The following is a 19,987-nucleotide window of genomic DNA, read 5'->3' on the forward strand; positions in this document are numbered from 1 at the left end:
TCCGTTCCCGTTCAGTTCCATGGCGTTTTCAGAGCCGCTCGCTAACAGCAGTCGGGAGGAGAGAATCCTCCGTCACCCAGTATAGGTGGTGTATTGTCTCCGTCCGGCCCACGATCACACAACAGAGACCGGCTTGTTTCACAAAGACTCTCCATGAAGGAGCTCAGCTGCTCCGGTCCTGGTTGGAAGTCTGCAGCTCTGAAGGAACCAGGACCACGAGTCTGGACTTTATTTATCCTGTAACTCAAGAAGACTTTCTCAGTAGCTCGTCTAACTTCGGAGTTATTTTATGCTGTGTCATGCTAGCTGGTGAGTACAGTCAGCAGTTTGTTTGTTCCTCATTGAAATAGACAAGCACCACTACACTCTTTGTTCTTAGCCGCTTCCCTGTATTCATTATGTTCTGTCATCTACGAGGTTCATATTTCAGTCTCCAATGTGATATTTATTCGTTTATGTTTCTGGGTGGTTTTTGTGAATTTGCATGAAACAAAAAAAGCAGTTTTATTCATTAAGAGTGGAAAAAAAGAACAGAACTTTGTGTTTGGATGCTAACGTGATGCTAGCTGAGTTAGCCTGAGTGTCAGTCGTTAGCTTAGCCACTACATCCCCATTAAGCTGCTGGTTAAAGACAGCAGATATGATGAAGATGATGTGAATGGATCCTCTGTTCGACCAATGAGAGACGGTCACATGGTTCAGACCGGATGTTTCCACGCGGGGTGAAACACCTGGCCTTCGTCTGTTTACGGGGCGAAGGCGTGATGATTAAAGGCTTTGTTCTTCTTCAAGAAAATTAACTACTTCCTGTGGAAGGCGGCGGCGGCGGGGGCGGTTCCCGTTCTTGTGATGACTAACAGTGAGTGTGCGGTTATAAACGAATGACTGGAGCTGTGGGCATTTCCCAACGATGCCACTGCGGCGTTCTTCATTGTGAAAGTTTGTATATGAAAGGCAGCGTAATTAGACCGAGGGATGTTATTGGATAAGTCTCACACACACGTGTGTGTGTGTGTGTGAACATATGTGAGCCATCATGTGGGGAAACATGCTGCAAAACATCATGCACTATGTGCCTCCTCCTCCTCCTCCTCCCCCTGTTTCTCTCTGAATGGCTCCTTTACTCCATTAATGCATTAGATTAAGTGAATTCCTCCTCTCATTCCTGCTCTAACTGCGTTAACGCTCCGTCATCTGCTCTCTCATCAGTCTCACAGCACGATATGCAAGTCCTCCGGGCCACGGCGGACTAGGCTCGCCGCAGAAGAAGAACACACGGTAAATACCAACCTGCTTTCTGTCATTCATCCCCTCATCCTCACACGTCTGGTTTCCACCTCAGAGAGGTCAAAGGTCAGCTGGTAGGGGTTCTGTGTTTTTGGGTGAAGCAACAGTTCCTCACAGTTTTCTCTCAATCTGCCATTAGACGTAACATCTGAGTATAAAACAATAGATAAATAGTACAAAAACAAAGTAATGTAACAGGCAACATGTGAGACAAAAGTAAAAACAACAATTAAACTGTAAATGTAGTATTTCCAGCAAGAAAGGAAATGTTTAGCGTTCAGTCAGTAATTATGATGAATGATGAGAGCTTGTTTGAAATGCAATGACAGCGGTGACCACCGGGGGAGCTCTTTAGCACATTGGCGACGCTTTTTTTGCACCAAAACAAAAAAAGAAAAGGAAATCGAGGATTAATATAAATCATTTATTCTCGTCCGGCACTTTAAACACTTGAGACGTGCTCTTCTGGGTGATGTGTCCTCTGGGAATAACACTTTTACACATCTTGGCACAAAGAGGCTGCTGCTAAATAAGCTATAAGACAGCTGTCTGATGCTCGCAGCATTTGTTCCAGCTCAGAGCGTGTTAACAACAATGCTGCACCCGTGGGTGCTGACCTCTCCTCTCCCACCGGCGACCTCGCTGCTGCTCTAACACATCGCAGGTCAGCGAGCGGCCATGGCGTCACCGGTCCTTCCAGCGTGATTACCTGATTGAATTGCTTTCTTGCCGTGTGAGAAGTTATTTTTAAACCTTCCATCTCCCGAAGCGACGACGCGTTAGTGTTTCTAAAAACGGGGGGAAACAATCGATGTCTGATTGTGGCGAGGAGAACGTTCCCCTCCAGGTGACGCTCAGCTCGTTAGCCTGAGAGCTAAAGGAAGCTCTCACATACATGTGTGAGTAGAGAGGAGGGTATTAGTGATGTCACAAGGTCACCCTTGTTTAGATGAGGAACTCAATATTGGTCTTTCCATGCATTTCTACACCTCTGATTGGGTCGGATCCTCGTGTTGCTGTCTTATCAACCTTTAACTCCTTCACTGCAACTTATATTTGTGATTCTAAATGGGCTGAAACACTGACCGGTCCTTCTACTCCCCCATCTCTGCAGCAGGGGGGGATGTTTGATAGCTCGGGTTATATTTCTACCACGTTAACGAACCGGATCACCTCCACTCGGCATGATCACAGAAACCTCGACCCTCTCTCTCGTCTGCAGGGGTCTCTTCTTCCTCCTGTGTCCTCAAAACAAAAAAGCTACATGACATTTCCTCTCTTCCGGCTCCAGTTTTGCCGATTGCATGATGGAACACGTAGTTTGGAAGATGAAAGTATCCTCATGATCAAAGGGGACTTCCTCTGATTTCCATCTGAATTGCCCTCGTCGTCTGGCTGTTTATCTCTCATACTTTCTCTCTCTGATTCCCTGTTTACCTCTCAAGTCTCTCTATTTTCTTCTTCTTGTTCCCGTCATCTTCATTTTGTAGTTTTTTTGTTTGGTCTACTCTGTTGTCTAGCTTGTTGATTGAACCTGTGGGAGCTTCACTTTTAGGAGCTGAGAACTGAGTGTCGACACATTTGCTGCTTCGTGATGTCACTTGAGCACATTTCATTCTGCCCGTATGAAAACAACGTTTACATTGTTCAGCACATACGTGGACTCACTGAGGAGGCAGCTTCGCCCCGACTGCATGCTGCGCTGCTTAATCGCTGACACCCAAAGTAAAGCCGAGTTCCATGCCGCTCCGCTGCGATCGTAGACGAGCTGAATATTTCATCGCATGCTTTCTGTGTTTCTCGTTGCGTCAGTAAGATGCAGCGTCTGATGAGCCCCGAAGCTCAGAGGATCATCTGTTTCACTGGGATCAGTTAGTGGAGCCGATGAAGAGCCTTCCTGCAGGATTAACTGGTGGGATAAATGCTTGTGTGGCATGTTCAAATGTCATAATAATGATAAAACAGAACTTTTAATAAAAAAGATATGATGCCTTTCAACAACAGGGCAATTCAAAGTGCTTTACATAAAACATTAAAAGCATTGGAGGGAAAAAAAACACATTAAAACAAGCCAATAATAAAATAAAGTTTAAAAATAAAACATTTTAAATTTAAAAATTAAGAAAAAAAACAATAATAAAAATAAATAAATAAAATAAATAAATGAATACATAAATAAATAATAAATAAATAAAAACAAGAATATCAAGGAATAGAAAATACAGTTTGGACTTGTGTCGGTGTGAAATAGATACCAGTCCAGCGATGCATGCAGGCTTTATTCCGCTGCATTGATCATCTACATCCTAAAATACTTCTGCTATGGGTTTGATCCCACTGTGTCCGTTTGTCCACCTGGCTCGCCCCTCTGATGGAAAGAAACAGCAGAAATCACAGAGAAGAGAAACTTCTTCTTCTAGCTTCTTCTACGTTGCTTCAAAGGAAGTAATAATCACGTTTTAATCAATTATTAGTTTTATTATGTGAAGGCATCAAGACGAAATGGAGGATATGAAATATGTTTTGACCTCTCGGGATTGAAGAATTCCCCCTCCAAGTATCACGTTGGGCGTAGTGAATCGGTTCTCTCCGTTAAACGACATCCCGCAGACAGAAAGACACCGAGTCGTCAGCATGGATTCAAGCTTTTCTTTTTTCTTGCCCACTCCAAGCCGTGAATAGAAAACGCCCACGGCTCTCTGATGCAAGAGCCAAGCCCGCTCTCGGTCTCTTCTTACCTCCTATCTCCCCTCACATCGTGACCTGCAGTCGAGTCCTACGCAAACATACATAATAAACATATATAAGACGCTGGAATTGGCTCGTAAACATCACATCAAACCATCATAGTTAAAGTTTAATGGGAGAAAATAAATCTGGATGTGATCCGCGTGCCAGATCTGTTTTTGAAATAACTTCCTAACAAATCAGATGTGGAGGGAAAGCATCTGCAACGTAAAGTTGTTGTTTTTTGATGAGATAATTCTTTTAGCGTCCTCGCGAGAGTCGTGAAAAATTCCTGCAGCTGCGGCGCCACAAATCAGCGCTCGACGCCCGGCGGCCCGGACGCCGTCGAGGGAGTGGAGGATGATGGGAAAGTGTGTCAGTGTCAGACTGCAGGGAGACGAAGCTCCTCGTAGATGTGTGTTAACGTGTCGGTGTACGGAGACGGATCTCCTTTCTTTCATCCGTCTCATCAACCCACGAAAGAACTCTTCATCTCACACACTGACACACTGAGGTCAGAATCCACGACACCACCAACAACTCTTTCAACTTCTCCTCGCCTCACTTCCTGTGCCGTATAGAGTCCGTACAGCTAAAGAGCTAAAAAGCCTCGTTCGTGGTCTTTTATCCGCCTTTTTGAGTCCGACTGAGGCTTGTTTCCGGACCTCTCACCCTCCAGGGCTCACACTTTCTGAGAATAACCAAAGGAAATGGCTTTAAAAAGTGATATCGGAAATCGGTATCGGGAAATATCAGAATCGGAACAGTAGCCAAAAAATGAGATCGGGACATCCGTAGTTATTAGTGCCTGGAAAATGTCACCATATATCTGTCAGTATAGGAAAAAAAGTTATGGCAGTATGACAATGATTCTGCCCTTGTGATATATAGACGATATATTTCTGCTCCACCTCTAACCACCTCCACCCTCCTGCAGGTTGCCAGGCCCCTCCAGAGTACCTGCTGCAGGCAGCGGGGCCTCCAGGAGCCCGGGCTCCTCCAACCTCAACCGCCGCAGCCAGAGCTTCAACAGCATCGACAAGAGCAAGCCTCTTCAGTATGCCAGCGGCAACGACCGAGGTGAGGAGGTCACCGCACACACACACACACACACACACACACACACACACACACACACACACTCACAGAATAGATAGAATATAGTCTAGATGTCTTACATTCTCCGTCCCGACCACTTGGTGGCGCCACTGGCTCAGGCAGACGGAGGCTGCGGAGCATCCCGGTCTTCACCCGTCTGCTGAGTCATCCCCACGTCTTCATTCCAAGTGAGCTATAATGGAGGCCATTAAGTGGAGGCGGCGGCACATTCTCACAGCGTGGCGGCGGCGATGATGAGATAAACCAACGGGCTTCGGAGTCAGGCAGCTGCTCCGTGGAGTGTGATGAAGCTAATCAAGAGTGATTATGTTTTCTGAGACGGTACATCTTTCTGTTGTGAAGAGTAAATATATCTCACAAAAAACGCTGTAATCACTTTGCCCAACTGTACTTATATGAGCTGTAAGATTTACTCGGGGCTCGTTCGGGAGATTAATCACCACTTTAATTGGCTCGTACAGTGATGATAATGAAAATTGATCCCGCTGCTCTCATTCATTTTAAAGCAATTAAACCCGATTCCCCGATGCGTTTATGACCTTATGATGACAATACATGCGATCATAAAGTGATTGGTGGAGAACACACTCCTCTTTGTGAGATGAATCCTAAAAGTCAGGATGATTTCTGAACTCACTGAGAGCAAAGAGGAAAAATCATTTCTTTAGGTTCCATATCGTAAAGGATTCAGTCCATCGCTTTCTTCTTTATCGTTGTATGAAACTAGTTGTGTTTCTGGATGTGGATGGATGTGTCCTATTCTGGGCATGTTGAGCCCTGCCAGGAAGACAAATGCCAGACAGTGGAGCTTCACTGCAGGGGAGATGAAACGCTGTTTCTGGTTGCAAGTCAGAGAACAGAAGTGAAGAAGAAGAAAAAATCAATGGTGGGGAAATGTCAGCGATGCAGACGGAAGCTTCCGGGCGAAAAAGAAAAGTAGGTAGCGGAGCGAGGAGAAGCCAGAAACAGACACAGGAAGTCTCTCCTTCACTGTATATGTGCCCGTCACAGACGCGGAGCTTCTCTTTAATCTTACACAACAGATGACGCCTTCGAGGGAAAAACGGCATCTGAAATCTGCAGCGATGTTAATGTCAGGATTGCCAAACTGTAAACAAGGATGCTGTAGGCTGAAGGAGCCTCCCTCAATAATTCAGAAGGGAACTTTTCTTCAATCTGCACCAGATATATATATATATTTAACAGTTCAGGATATATGAAGCTTGACAGATGTTGCACAGGTGATATTTTTAACCCGGTGATGTGATAGCGAAGCCTGGAGAGAAGTTTTAAAATATCCCAGAGATTTTCACATTTCTGCCAATAATCTTCTCCAAAGAGCCGCTTTATTATAACATGGCTGACCTCCCATTATGAACCCGACCTCCAGATTTAAGTAGATATGCTGTTTGTTGTTTGACAGCTTCATTCCCCCTCAGCCGGCGTTCAAAGTGCTGTGTTTTATTTTGAAGGCGGGGTTAAAATATAAATATTATCATATGTTTTATTTGTGAAGTCATTAAGATACATGGTTATAATATCATGTTTATATATTTGTGCATAAATGGCTGCAGATACCACCACCAGATCAACACAACGTTGTTATATTCATAACCAAGTATGTCGTCATAGGGCTGTTCACGTTGCCAAAACAAAAGCTCAAAGGCCACAAAGTGCTGAAGAAAAGTTGGCTGTTGCTCTGCTCGTTGTCGGGCATTAGGATGAGGAGGCAGCCGGGGGAAAGTGTGTGAAAGCTGAGCGGAGGAGCTGCTGCCTTTCCCGGAGCGAGGCGATGATGTGTTGTTATCCGCCTGACAGTGATGTCACGGGGGGAGCAGCGGAGTCGAGCAGCGTTCAACTCCACAGAGAAGAGAGTGATAAAACTCAGCATCCAAAGCAGAAGCTGCAGACGACAGGGAACGAGTCACTACCGACTGACTCGCTGCAGGTTTTAACTGAGTGTGTGTGTGTGTGTGTGTGTGTATTCCAATTTCTGATCATCATCCGCCTCGCAGTCTCAAACATACATCGGGTCCAGCCGCCGCCCAGCAGGAATGACTTTTCTTTTTTTTTTTGTTCCTTGGCCGCTGAAGAAAAAAAAAAGGAGAAGAGGAGTCTGTTGCCATGGTAACGGCGAGTCACTGCACGGCGAAAGAAAAGTGTGGCGCGGCAGCCTCCGGGTGTTGGAGTGAGAAGAGGGGGGGGCAGTTCTCTAAAGACGGGGTTAATTGACTGGACACACACACACACACACACACACACACACACACAGAATCATACAAACGCTTGTAATCTGTTTTTTTGTTCCCGTTCATTCAAACGGCCCCCGAGGGCCCACGCCGCTGTGAAGATGAAGGGTAATAGAGAGGACAGAGACAACATAAACACAAGAAAGGATTCTGTCTAGACACACACACACACACACACACACACATAAATATGTTTTTATGTGACTGAAGTCTCAGGAGTCTCAGGTACACACGGGACATGAACGGTGGCGTCCTGGGTGAAGGTCCTGTATCTATAATAATATAATATTAAAGCTAATATAGCAGCTACTCTACCGTATGTACAGTTAGTGTATTGATGCTTTATGCCAGCATGATATTAGCACCATTAATACTGATTAGCCTGTATTGAATGGAGACCTATGGAGATACGTGATTCACGTTTTAAAGCAGCGTCTCCGTTCCAGTCTGAGAGGGTGAGGATGTGACTCCAGGCGTGTTTTAAGGTTTGAGAGGATGTTGTCAGACGTGTAAGCCGGTTAGAGTCCCCCCCCCCCCCCATGCCTGAAGGGGCTTTCAGACCGGAGGTGACTCACAGCCAGCTGAACCCGTCTCACTGTGCTGACTGACAGCCAGACAGACTCTCAGTGTAATGGTGCGGAGCTTCATCATGTCACCGCGTCGCCTTCCTGTCTTCACCCCCACCTCCATCTCTGATCCCCCCCCCCCCCCCTTCTCAAATACTATACTTTATCTGTCTGCCGCTGCCGGCTCTTTTATGTGTTGTTTATGCTGATGGTCAGAGTGTCAGACACCCAGGATGTGTGTGTGTGTGTGTGTGTGTGTGTGTGTGTGAGAGAGAGAGAATAAATGCCAGTGAATGTGATCAGTGGTCAAATATTAAAAAATACCCCCCCCCCCCCCACCAATAAAAAAAAATCAAGAAATAAAAATGAACTTCTAGAGACAAGAGTAGACAGATTCATTGGAAAAAAATATAATTAATTAATTAATAACATATAAAATCAATTAAGACAAAAACACTCATGTAACTAGAATCTTCTTGTACGTGTAGGAAAAGTAGCTTACTGATCGTTGGACCTGATATCTCCACTATTATTACAGCAGAAAACATGTGGGGGAGTTCGGGGGGTTTGATCTCCTCTCAGAGTCTTCTCTGCCGTTTTCTCCCGGCGTTGAAGGATCACACGGAGGAATCCCCCGATCACAGACATTGTTCCTCCACTGCAGCTGTGAGTCGAGGTGGAACTTAACTCACCTTCTTCTCCACGAACACAAACTACAGCTACAACACACTGATGATCAAAGGCCGATGTCCAACAATGACCCTTCCCCATCCGTGTTAGCATAGCTGGTGTGATGTCTTCTGTTGCCACGGTTACTACTTGGCGGTCTGTCCCTGACAACCTGCGGTAGTGCTGTGACAGGCCTCTATAGAAGAAACTCCTGTGAGACTCCCTTGTAATGAAAACACTCAAAGCTTTATTCTTTTTTTCACACATCTTACTGTAGATATTCTGCCAATTGGGACCAAATGGAAAGTTTCTCTTTTTTTTGCTCAACTTTTTGAGCTGAATGAAGACGGCAGAATGTTCATGTGAAATAAATCCGGGAAGTCTGTGAAAGTTTGCAGCAATCACAACTTTGAGGATTTGCCCTGTGACTGCTGTGAAATGATGTCACCATTATCACATTTTAATCAGTGACTCATAGTTGTAACTGTAGCATGTTAGACCTAACTTCCTGTCTCCGTCTCCTCCGTCCAGAAGCAGTGAGGGGCATCCCGGCGCCCGGCGCCATGAACGGGAGTGGTCTCGGTGGGACGGTCCCCACCAGCCTCAGCGGGCAGCAGCTGGCCTCTGCCATCCCCTCGCCCACCACCGGCAAGTCCTGGCGCAGCAAGTCCATGAACCTCAAGCACAGCGCCACGTCGTCCATGCTGGCGAGCCCCACGCACTCCCCCACCCTCTCCCCCCAGGGCTCCGACGGCGACGCCTCCAAAGTGGGGTCGGCCGGCGGTGGGGGCGTCCCCCAGAGGTCCATGCTGGAGAAGTTCCGCCTCATCAACCCCAGGTCGGCGTCGCGGGCGTCCCCGTCCGTGGCGGAGATGTCCCTGCAGGAAGAGGACGACCTGTCGGAGTACGGCGAGGAAGGCCTCACGCCCACGGGGTCGGCGTGCAGCAGCGGCAGCAGCAGCGCTACAGCCAAGCAGGTGTCTACCAAGACCTCCTCAGCATCGCTCACGCCGCCAAGCAAGACCTCCCCCTCCTCCTCGTTTTCTAAAGCGTCCGCCAACGGCAGCCGGTCCAAAGACAAGGAGGACAAAAGCAGATCGGGGAAGTCCTCCAAAGAGAGCTCCCCACCGAAAGAGGAGGCGTTCGCCGACCCCAACAAGAAGAGCTCTAAAATCGGCAGCTTCATCCCCAAGGGAGGGAAGCCGTCGAAGAAAGATGGTGGCGTCCCCTCGGCTTGCAGCGGCATCCCCAAGCCGGGACTCAAAGCCCCCTCCACCTCCACGTCCAAGTCCCAGAGCCAGACCGCCTTAAACAGCAGCGGCAACATGCGGGGCGCCGGAGACGGGGACCGAGGCAAGCTCACTAAAGGAGGCCAGGGAGGCAGCTTCTACATCCAGCGGTCCGGTGGGGGTCCGGAGGGCAAAAGGACGAGCATGACCTCCTCCACCAGCACCTCGGCCCTGTCCGGGTCCAGCGGCATGCTGGGAGGAGGAGGCGTCGGAGGAGGAGGAGCTCTCGGAGGGAACGGAGTTGTTCAGCTTCCTCAGCAGCAGCAGCACAACCACCCCAACACTGCGACTGTAGCTCCCTTCATGTACAGGTGAGAGTGTGTGTGTGTGTGTGTTGCATCCATACGATATGTTTATTTCCACCTCACCCAAACCCCTTTACCCCAGAGAGGTTAATATATTGATATATATTCACACATGGACCGTACCATCCAGTAGATTCCTGGAGCTCCTCCGGTGATCAGCTGGCGCCCCCCGCTGTGCATCTCCCCCTCGCCTCCTCATCCCTTCACAGCTATTACAGAACACATTAACATCCGCTGCCTGACGCTTGCCAAATCCTGTTATTTAACTGTCTGGGTTTCATCTTTGATGTGAGGATCCAGACATCCCCCCCCCCCCCTTATTCTCCCCACTCAACTGGTGGTGTTTTGATGCGTACAGCTGGCTGCATGCTTCCACTGACGGAGCAGGAAGTGGTTTAAACCCGCCCAGCAGGGCCGACTCCTCTTACAACAGCAGAGGTAATCCAGAGGAGCCGCCAAAGTCTCCGGGACGCTTTTGTGCTGGGAGAGAAAGAGAGTTAGGAATCCCATTAAACGAGACTTAATCCTTCGCCCCTTCTATCCTGCTCTTCCTCCTCCTCAGTGCTCAGTCAGCCCCGACACATCCAGCCTCTTCTCAAGCATTAGCATTGCTTTAATCCCACACAGTTAGCAAAGTTAGAGCCTGGGACGAAGAAGGGGAATCGAACCTCGACCCACTCCATGAGCAAGGCGACGCTGAGTCTAGAAATAATGTGTGATGCCACCAGAGGAACTTTATGAAACCTGTTTAACATTTTTCTTTCGTTTATGTAGATAATTGGGGTCGTAAAAAACGTTGAGTCGGAACAAACCTCTCACTGTTTTTTGTGTTTTTTTACAAAATCATTGCTGATAAAACACATTAGAGAGACATAAGAGACTCTGGAAACCAATTCACAAGTTTGCACTTGGAGAGAGAAGAATATTCAACACAAATCTCCGATGATTGACATTTCAGAGTCAGTGGAGAGTTGGGATTTTTTGAGGCTTCATTGTCTCTGCTGTAAAGGTCACATCGGAAACAAGCACAGTGAAATCCTCCTTAAAAACAGGTTAAGTTGACGGCTAACACACTAGCTCTTTTTCTTCTGTACGGGGGGTGACTCCCCGTTGGCCCTTTGTTTGATTAACCAGAGTCTGAACCAGGTATGAAACCCGGTTGTCTTCACAAACCCTTCTTCTTTGTGGATTCACTGTCCTCCCTCCACCTTTGTTCTCCGTGAGCACGATTCTGTCGCCTCCATCTTTGTCCTCCAGCTGAATGTTCTCCTCCGCCCAGCGTGCAGACAGCAGAGAGGCCTCCTGCCGAGCTGCTATCCACCATCATTTTCAGCCCAATTAGGCATCTTTTTCTCTTCTCTGCCCACGTTAAAGGCGTTGCCTCTGCCAAGTTTACCAGATCGGAGCGCTCGTAGGACTCGTTTTGGTGTGCAGGATTGATTTACGTTCCCTCCCTAAACACACACACACACAGGGATGCTCATTTTAAATGTGTGTCTGTCGTACAGCAGACGATGGAAGTGCGTTGCATTGCAGAGGTGCTGTGTCTCTGCCCTGCAGCAACGATGACCCATGCACAAATAGATGGAATCCATCATTTATCTCCAGCTGCAGAGTATGCACAAACCAGGTCAGCTGTCCTCAGCTCACCTGTGCAGGAGAGTCAGCAGCCACGATGCTGCATTCACAATGATGGCGTAGCCGTGAACCGGTCTCATGGTGTTCAGTGAATAAATAATCAACTCCTCGAGAGCTGAGCCAAGTTGCCCCGTGTTGCTGAGTAAAGTGAAACCCCGACCAGCTATCATCCTCTCAGCTTTTTATTTTTAATATTATATTTACATTTTAACTGGTATTAATCTGTCAAAATCCTTATGGGTAGGTAGGTAGATAGAAAGGTAGGTAGGTAGGTAGGTAGGTAGGTAGGTAGGTAGGTAGGTAGGTAGGTAGGTAGGTAGGTTGGTAGATAGAAAGGTAGGTAGGTAGGTAGATAGAAAGGTAGGTAGGTAGGTAGGTAGGTAGAAAGGTAGGTAGGTAGGTAGGTAGGTATGTAGGTAGGTAGGTAGGTAGGTAGGTTGGTAGATAGAAAGGTAGGTAGGTAGGTTGGTAGATAGAAAGGTAGGTAGGTAGGTAGGTAGGTAGATAGAAAGGTGTGTAGGTAGGTAGGTAGGTAGAAAGGTAGGTAGGTAGATAGGTAGATAGAAAGGTAGGTAGGTAGGTAGGTAGGTAGGTAGGTAGGTAGGTAGGTAGGTAGGTAGGTAGAAAGGTAGGTAGATAGAAAGGTAGGTAGGTAGGTTGGTAGATAGAAAGGTAGGTAGGTAGGTAGGTAGAAAGGTAGGTAGGTAGGTAGGTAGGTAGGTAGGTAGGTAGATAGAAAGGTGTGTAGGTAGGTAGGTAGATAGAAAGGTAGGTAGGTAGGTAGGTAGATAGAAAGGTAGGTAGGTAGGTAGGTAGGTAGATAGAAAGGTATGTAGGTAGGTAGAAAGGTAGGTAGGTAGGTAGGTAGGTAGGTAGGTAGGTAGGTAGGTAGATAGAAAGGTATGTAGGTAGGTAGGTAGGTAGGTAGGTAGGTAGGTAGGTAGGTAGGTAGGTAGAAAGGTAGGTAGGTAGGTAGGTAGGTAGGTAGGTAGGTAGGTAGGTAGGTAGGTAGGTAGATAGAAAGGTATGTAGGTAGGTAGGTAGGTAGGTAGGTAGGTAGGTAGATAGAAAGGTAGGTAGGTAGGTAGAAAGGTAGGTAGGTAGGTAGGTAGGTAGAAAGGTAGGTAGGTAGGTAGAAAGGTAGGTAGGTAGGTAGGTAGGTAGATAGGTAGGTAGGTAGATAGAAAGGTAGGTAGGTAGGTAGAAAGGTAGGTAGGTAGGTAGGTAGGTAGAAAGGTAGGTAGGTAGGTAGAAAGGTAGGTAGGTAGGTAGGTAGGTAGATAGAAAGGTGTGTAGGTAGGTAGGTAGGTAGAAAGGTAGGTAGGTAGATAGGTAGATAGAAAGGTAGGTAGGTAGGTAGGTAGGTAGGTAGGTAGGTAGAAAGGTAGGTAGATAGAAAGGTATGTAGGTAGGTAGAAAGGTAGGTAGGTAGGTAGGTAGGTAGGTAGGTAGGTAGGTAGGTAGGTAGATAGAAAGGTATGTAGGTAGGTAGGTAGGTAGGTAGGTAGGTAGGTAGGTAGGTAGAAAGGTAGGTAGGTAGGTAGGTAGGTAGGTAGGTAGGTAGGTAGGTAGGTAGATAGAAAGGTATGTAGGTAGGTAGGTAGGTAGGTAGGTAGGTAGGTAGATAGAAATGTATGTAGGTAGGTAGAAAGGTAGGTAGGTAGATAGAAAGGTAGGTAGGTAGGTAGGTAGGTAGATAGAAAGGTAGGTAGGTAGGTAGGTAGGTAGGTAGGTAGGTAGGTAGAAAGGTAGGTAGGTAGATAGAAATGTATGTAGGTAGGTAGAAAGGTAGGTAGGTAGATAGAAAGGTAGGTAGGTAGGTAGGTAGGTAGATAGAAAGGTAGGTAGGTAGGTAGGTAGGTAGGTAGGTAGGTAGGTAGGTAGATAGATAGATAGAAAGGTAGGTAGGTAGGTAGGTAGGCAGGTAGGTAGGTAGGTAGGCAGGTAGGTAGGTTGGTAGATAGAAAGGTAGGTAGGTAGGTAGGTAGGTAGGTAGGTAGGTAGGTAGGTAGGTAGGTAGATAGAAAGGTAGATAGATAGAAAGGTAGGTAGTGTTTCTGTGGGTTCACTGAGACCAGCGACGCTGCCAGGAAGGAAAACAGAGCTGAAGTCACAGGCTGATGCTGCTGTCGCAACTGGAAGTACATTTTTATCTGCAGCTCTGCAGGTGGTGGTCCCCAGACTGTGTGTGTGTGTGTGTGTTATATTACTCAGACCTTCATGTGTGTTTTTGTGTGCACGCTTTACTGTGTGTGTATTTAGGGATTTTTATGTGCATGTGGTTGAAAAGTTTGCATGCTTTGTTTGTGTGTGTGTGTGTGTGTGTGTGTGTGTGTGTGTGTGTGTGTGTGTGTGTGTGTGCGTCTAGTGTTATTGTGTCTGTCATCTGCTACTGTGTTTAACTGTGCGTGCGTTTTTGACTGTTTATACTGAGCTGTTTTTCTCTTTGTTTTCCGTTCACTGCGGGTGTGTGTGTGTGTGTGTGTGTGTGTGTGTGTGTGTGTGTGTGTGTGTGTGTATGTAGGACTGTTATCGAGTGTGTTGGACTCGCTACTTGTTTCTTCAGATCAGCAAACAAACAGAGAGGGTGATGCAGCTCGGGGTGGAGCAGGAGAGGCGGTTGCACACAGACATATTTCATGTAGCACTCACAGAGAACATGGCGGCGTTCCCGACGAGAAGCTCACGTCTTCTGGTCGAACACGGCAGAAACACAGACAAGTAACTGATATAAAAACAGGAGTAACCCCCGGGCTGCTTCCTCCTGTTTGCTGACCCGGCAACCTGCCGTGGTTGTGATGTTAAACGTGACACACCAGAGAAAGCTCCCCAGATATGTATTTTTATTTACATTTTTCAGGTGCTTCCACTCTTCCCTTCCTGGGATCATAGAGAGCCTCGGGGGATGAGAACTATATAAAATCAGATTGTTTTAGGGGGAAGTATTCCTTGAAATAGTTTTGTTTTGAAACCTCACATCTCAGCCCGTCGTTCTAACTGTATTATTCACGTTTTGCCCTCAGGACGTTCTCAGAAAACGACTGCACCATGGTGGCCCCGGCAGACCCCTGCCTCAGCCCCACCAAGGGGGAGCTGGTCTACAGCAAGACAGCCAAACAGTGCCTGGAGGAGATATCAGGTAGGGTGGAGCATGTGTGAATATGCACATTAATATGAGTCTGGGGGGGATTAAGCTCCTCTGACCAGCATCCAGACTGATGTTGACCTGCTGCTCTGCAGGTCTAGATGACGTATTTCATCCAACATTAGCTGCTCCACCTCTTATGTGTGGCTGCAGGGTTTCATAGTTAAAGGCTGAGCTGCAGGATGGGAGACTGCTGTGGAAAGCAGGATGCATGACTGTCGTGCAGCTGTTGTGTTACTTCACCAAGTGTGTGTGTGTGTGTGTGTGTGTGTGTGTGTGTGTGTGTGTGTGTGTGTTTGTGTTTGTTTCCCTGTTCTGAGCTGGTTTCCTGCAGCGAAGGGAAAAGGTCAGTGCTGTCAGACAGACACGGGGAGCGTCTGCAGCTCGTCGTATCGACGTCCCTGCAGGCCGCCGTTGTGTGTTTCCATCCATGTTTTTTCATCCAAAGTGCCTTTAGTTGGGATATTTGAGTTGGGATATGGATGCATGTCCATGACACCTGGATCTATTTAGTAAAGGTCCTGGTTTTAAGGAGGCTTCAATCACCAGGCTCTATTTGAGTTAATGGTCCTATTCAACTTTGTCCACCTGCATGACAGAGAGCTGCTGGTTGAACTGAAACAATGCTGTTTTCTTTGCAAAGACTGCAAAATGTCTCCGTTGTCCTTTAATTACAGTCGGTGGACATCTGTCCAATCGAGCTTCAGCATCTGAGAGACATTCCAGGTTTCAAACCACAAACTTAAATTCTCGACGAGCTTAAAGCCGGCGACACACAATCCCAACACAGAGCGCTGGCACGGAGCGAGTCCATCGTCTTTTTGCCTTCTTTTTTTTTGGAAATGAAGACTTTGATTTAATCGCCAATATCCACTGCATTGTGTCCACGACTCTTTTGTCAGCAGCTTCAGTTTCGGAGGATCCTTCCAAGATTTGGATAAAGGATTTGGATAGAAAAAATGTCACTCATGGCAACTCAGACAAGCAGTTCACGTGGAAGAATAAGACGTCAAGCTCAAAGTGGAGCCTGAGAGGGTCGGCGTCTTCAAAGTGCCGTGTGCACAAACAGCAGCGTGATTACGGGGTTTCGGGGCGATGTCGGTCCGCCGGCGACATTCCACACATTCAGCCTCGGTCGCGGCTTTTCCCAACGCCGTCATTTCCAAGGATGGAATTAGACTGAGAGGCAGACCGTCGCCTTTGTTTGGGGTCCATTTCAAACACTTTGCTGTTTTGTTGTCACACATTTTCAGAAAGTCCTTCACTTTCCCAGATGGCGTTCTCCTCGTGGACGGGTGGAACCGAGAGAAACCACAAACACCACAACACACGAGAGCCGCTCATCAACGTGGTGACTCGAGTTCACTGAGATTATTTGGAGACAACGAAGCCATCTGAGGGTTGTTGTTGTTGATGCTTTGATTAGTAGAATACATCGTGAATACTAACCAATATGTAGATGGTTAAAACCTTGATTAGGGTTTCCGAGGCAACCGCCTCCTCGCTCCTCGGTGGTAACTACGATCTGAAAAGTGTGCGTAGGACAGCTGTGAGCAGCACCGGCGGCGGCGGCGGCTAATAAAGCTGGCACTGATTGATGGCGATGCGTGGGTTCTGTGGTCTCATTGTTGATCCAGGCTTTACCTCCTCCAGATAGCATTTAATGAAGTCAGGTGGCCACGAGCTCACAGGTGCTGCTGTCCAAACAAGTCACCGCCAGAGAGGGAGGGGGAGAGAGGGAGGGAGGGAGGGGGGAGAGAGGGATAGATAGAGAGAGAGAGAGAGAGAGGGAGAGAGGGGGGGGGAGGGAGGTGGAGGGATGGAGAGGGAGGGGGAGAGGGAGGGAGGGAGGGAGAGAGGGAGGGAGGGGGGAGACACAGAGAGAGAGGGAGGGAGGGGAAGAGAGACAGAGAGAGAGGGGAGGGGGGAGGGAGGGAGGGAGAGAGGGAGGGAGGGGATAGATGGAGAGAGAGAGAGAGAGGGGGAGAGGGAGGGAGGGGATAGATGGAGAGAGAGAGAGAGGGAGGGAGGGAGGGAGGGAGGGAGGGGGGAGACACAGAGAGAGAGGGAGGGAGGGGAAGAGAGACAGAGAGAGAGGGGAGGGGGGAGGGAGGGAGGGAGAGAGGGAGGGAGGGGATAGATGGAGAGAGAGAGAGAGAGGGGGAGAGGGAGGGAGGGGATAGATGGAGAGAGAGAGAGAGGGAGAGAGGGAGGGAGGGAGGGGGGAGACACAGAGAGAGAGGGAGGGAGGGGAAGAGAGACAGAGAGAGAGGGGAGGGGGGATAGATAGAGAGAGAGAGGGAGAGAGAGAGAGGGAGGGGAGAGAGACAGAGGGGAGGGAAAGAGAGAGGGACAGCAGAGGGAGAGAGTTAGAGGGGGAGAGAGAGAGAGTGCTGCAGGAATGAAGACGGAGAGCGATGTTCGCCCGCTCACCACCCGTTCATTCTCCTCCGCCGCGAGGAGAGAGAGCGACCGTGAGAGTGAGACGGGAGGCAGCGGGAGTGTGGCGGCGAGGTGGTAATTAAAGGAGAGACAGAAGGCGGAGAGAGAGAGAGAGAGAGAGAGAGAGAGAGAGATAAGAGTGAATGAAAGAACGGGACTGTGGATTAATAAAGGGGGGAGGGATAAAAGAGAGAGAGCGGGGGGGAGGAGGGAGATGTGGCGGCTCGTTCATCCACGCCCCTGACTGGAGGAGGAGGAGAACCAGTGTGAGCGTCCTCGCAGTGAGCATGGACCGGCTCGGGGATGGATCTGGATCTGTGCTGGCGTTCCCTGCAGCCCACTGAAGCCTGGACCTGGACCTGGACCTGGAGGTGGGGACACGTCTCTCCTTCCCTCCCTCCCTCCCCCGCTGACAGCGCTGCCAAGATGTGAAGCGGAGGTAGAGACACTCGCAAGTACACTTCCCTTGGCCGAGGCGAGAAGGTAAGCCGGGGAGAAAAAGGGAGCGGGGGAGCAGCGATGAAGAGGGGAGCAGAGTTCTCGGTCTACCAGGGAGGCAGCCCGGCTCGCCGGCCCCCCCAGCCTCTCCCCGACAACCTCAACCTGCGGATCAAGCAGCGCTCGCTCACCAACCTGACCCTGCTCAGCGACGGCGAGCAGCGGGTGTACTCCTTCGAGCTGGACGAGCCGCCGCTGCCTCGCCTCCCGCCGCCTCAGAACTCGTACTCGCCCTCGGCTCAGCGGGCGGGGGGCAGCCTGCAGGGCAGCCCCAGGAAGGAGGCGGTCCCCAGGGGCGGGGGCGTGCGGGGCATCAGGGCTCGGTCCCTGTCCCTCTCCCTTACCAAGGTGCTCTCCCAGTCAGAGCACTCCCTCATCCCGGTGCCGTGGCGGTGCACGGGCGGGCGGCCGCAGCGGGCGTCATACGGCGGCGGAGGCCACCCGCGGCTGTCCAGGGAGGAGGCGGGCACCGACGAGGAGGGCAGCAGCGGGCGGTCGGATGAGGAGCCGGCGGCGGGACGGGGCGGGGGGAAGCGTGGCGGCAGCAGGGAGAAGGACGGCGGGTACTGGGCGGAGGAGGAGGTCTCGGGGGGCGGGCCTCGGGAGGGGACGGCTCAGCTGGATAAAGAGGTCATCCTCACCATGCTGGGAGACCTGGAGCAGGTCCTGCACACACAGCCACGCCCACGTAAGTCAACACCCGCCCAGACCACGTCACCCCACATGGAGGGATTACCATGACAACTCTTTGCGCAGGAAGTAGCAGAACGTATGTTAACGTGAAGGGAACAAGTTTTTGGTTAAAAGTTAAAAATGAAGCAGAATATTAGAAATGTCAGAAATAAGCTGGTTATGTTCTTAATCCTCACGATGAGGGAACCTCTAAGACATTATTTAAAAGACAGGACTACACACACACACACACACACACATGCACACACACACACACGCACACACACACACACACACACACACACACACACATACACACAAAAGCAGCAGCACATTGAATTCACATGGCAGATAGAAAGATCTCCTTCACAGATCTGCTTTATCACTCGCATCCACATTCTGTCACAGTGTGTGTGTGTGTGTGTGTGTGTGTGTGTGAGAGTGTGTGTGTGCGTGTGTGTGTGTGTGTGTGTGGCAGCCTCACCTACACCTGCAGGTACGGTGCTATGCCTCGACAGCAGCTCCATCATGGAGGCGTGATGCAGCATAAAGACGAGAAGATCTAAATGACGGGGAATCAAACACCTGCTCCCACTGAACAACACATTACCTCACAGCCGGCGTGATCAATACTTTATTATTGCACCTGTGTGTGTGTGTGTGTGTGTGTGTGTGTGTGTGTGTGTGTGTGTTCATGCATACAGGTGTTTTTTTCTACATGTGTGTGTTTCTACACACGTGTCAGAGATCCAGGCAACCAGAACTCTTTCACGCTGTCAAAGTTGCCTTGCCAACGTTTCCTGGCCGCCGGAGCTTTCAGCTTGTCGTTAGTACACGTTGACGAGCTCTCGGCGTTGCTGCAACGCCTGTTGGGCAACGGGGACGTGAAAAATGACGCGCGGTACATCGATCTGTCTGCGTGTTAGCCGCCGTAGCGACACGGCGGTGGCGTGAAGCCAGCGCTTCATTAAGGCTGATTGGTGCAACGACGGTAGCTTACTGCTCAGTGTGTGTGTGTGTGTGTGTGTGTGTGTGTGTGTGTGTGTGTGTGTGTGTGTGTTGGCATGCATTCCTACAGTTAGATGAGTGGGATGATGCCCAAGTAGTATTCAGCTCGAGCGAGGGGCATCGGCACCAGCTCACATGCATTATTAAACTGGTACTGTGTGTGTGTGTGTGTGTGTGTGTGTGTGTGTGTGTGTGTGTGTGTGTGTGTGTGTGTGTGTACCTTCCCTGCCCTTTGTGATCCCCATGGACCTGGTCTCAGATCGGTCTGAATCCCAATGAGCCTCTCTGGTGTTGCAGAGCTGAAACTCTGAGTTGTGATATTAAACATTTCTGTTTCTTCCTGTAAACTGCAGTTGTGTTGCTGATAATCACA

The 19,987-nt window shown here is 49.2% G+C and overlaps 3 protein-coding genes across 8 annotated transcripts in view; 2 read left to right on the top strand and 1 right to left on the bottom strand.

Moving 5' to 3' along the window:
* LOC311032188 (uncharacterized protein) overlaps positions 1-18,675 on the top strand; it is a gene marked incomplete at its 3' end in the record, with an annotated part of 75,371 nt that extends 56,696 nt beyond the window's left edge. The window contains exon 2 of the mRNA XM_084038826.1: positions 17,939-18,675. Within this exon, the coding sequence (XP_083894952.1) occupies positions 17,956-18,675 (720 nt within the window). The 5' untranslated portion in view covers positions 17,939-17,955. The remainder of the gene's footprint in view (positions 1-17,938) is intronic.
* The window catches only part of nav3 (neuron navigator 3), a 209,790-nt gene that overhangs the window by 138,636 nt on the left and 51,167 nt on the right, over positions 1-19,987 (top strand). For 4 of the 6 annotated variants that reach the window (XM_084039402.1, XM_084039398.1, XM_084039399.1 and 1 more), the window contains exons 6-9: positions 1,210-1,278; positions 4,952-5,094; positions 9,149-10,217; positions 14,873-14,988. In XM_084039402.1, coding sequence (XP_083895528.1) covers positions 1,210-1,278; positions 4,952-5,094; positions 9,149-10,217; positions 14,873-14,988 — 1,397 coding nt within the window. Of the gene's footprint in view, positions 1-274; positions 310-1,209; positions 1,279-4,951; positions 5,095-9,148; positions 10,218-14,872; positions 14,989-19,987 lie in introns of those variants that run through there. The other 2 variants (XM_084039403.1, XM_084039400.1) reach the window with 2 other exon arrangements.
* Positions 1-19,987, bottom strand: part of LOC311032187 (uncharacterized protein) — a gene marked incomplete at its 3' end in the record, with an annotated part of 228,111 nt that overhangs the window by 68,190 nt on the left and 139,934 nt on the right. The gene's annotated exons all lie outside the window — the stretch shown is intronic.

This window comes from Eutrigla gurnardus, assembly GCF_963514095.1.
Source record: "Eutrigla gurnardus genome assembly, chromosome: 21".
NCBI classification, from domain to species: Eukaryota; Metazoa; Chordata; class Actinopteri; order Perciformes; family Triglidae; genus Eutrigla; species Eutrigla gurnardus.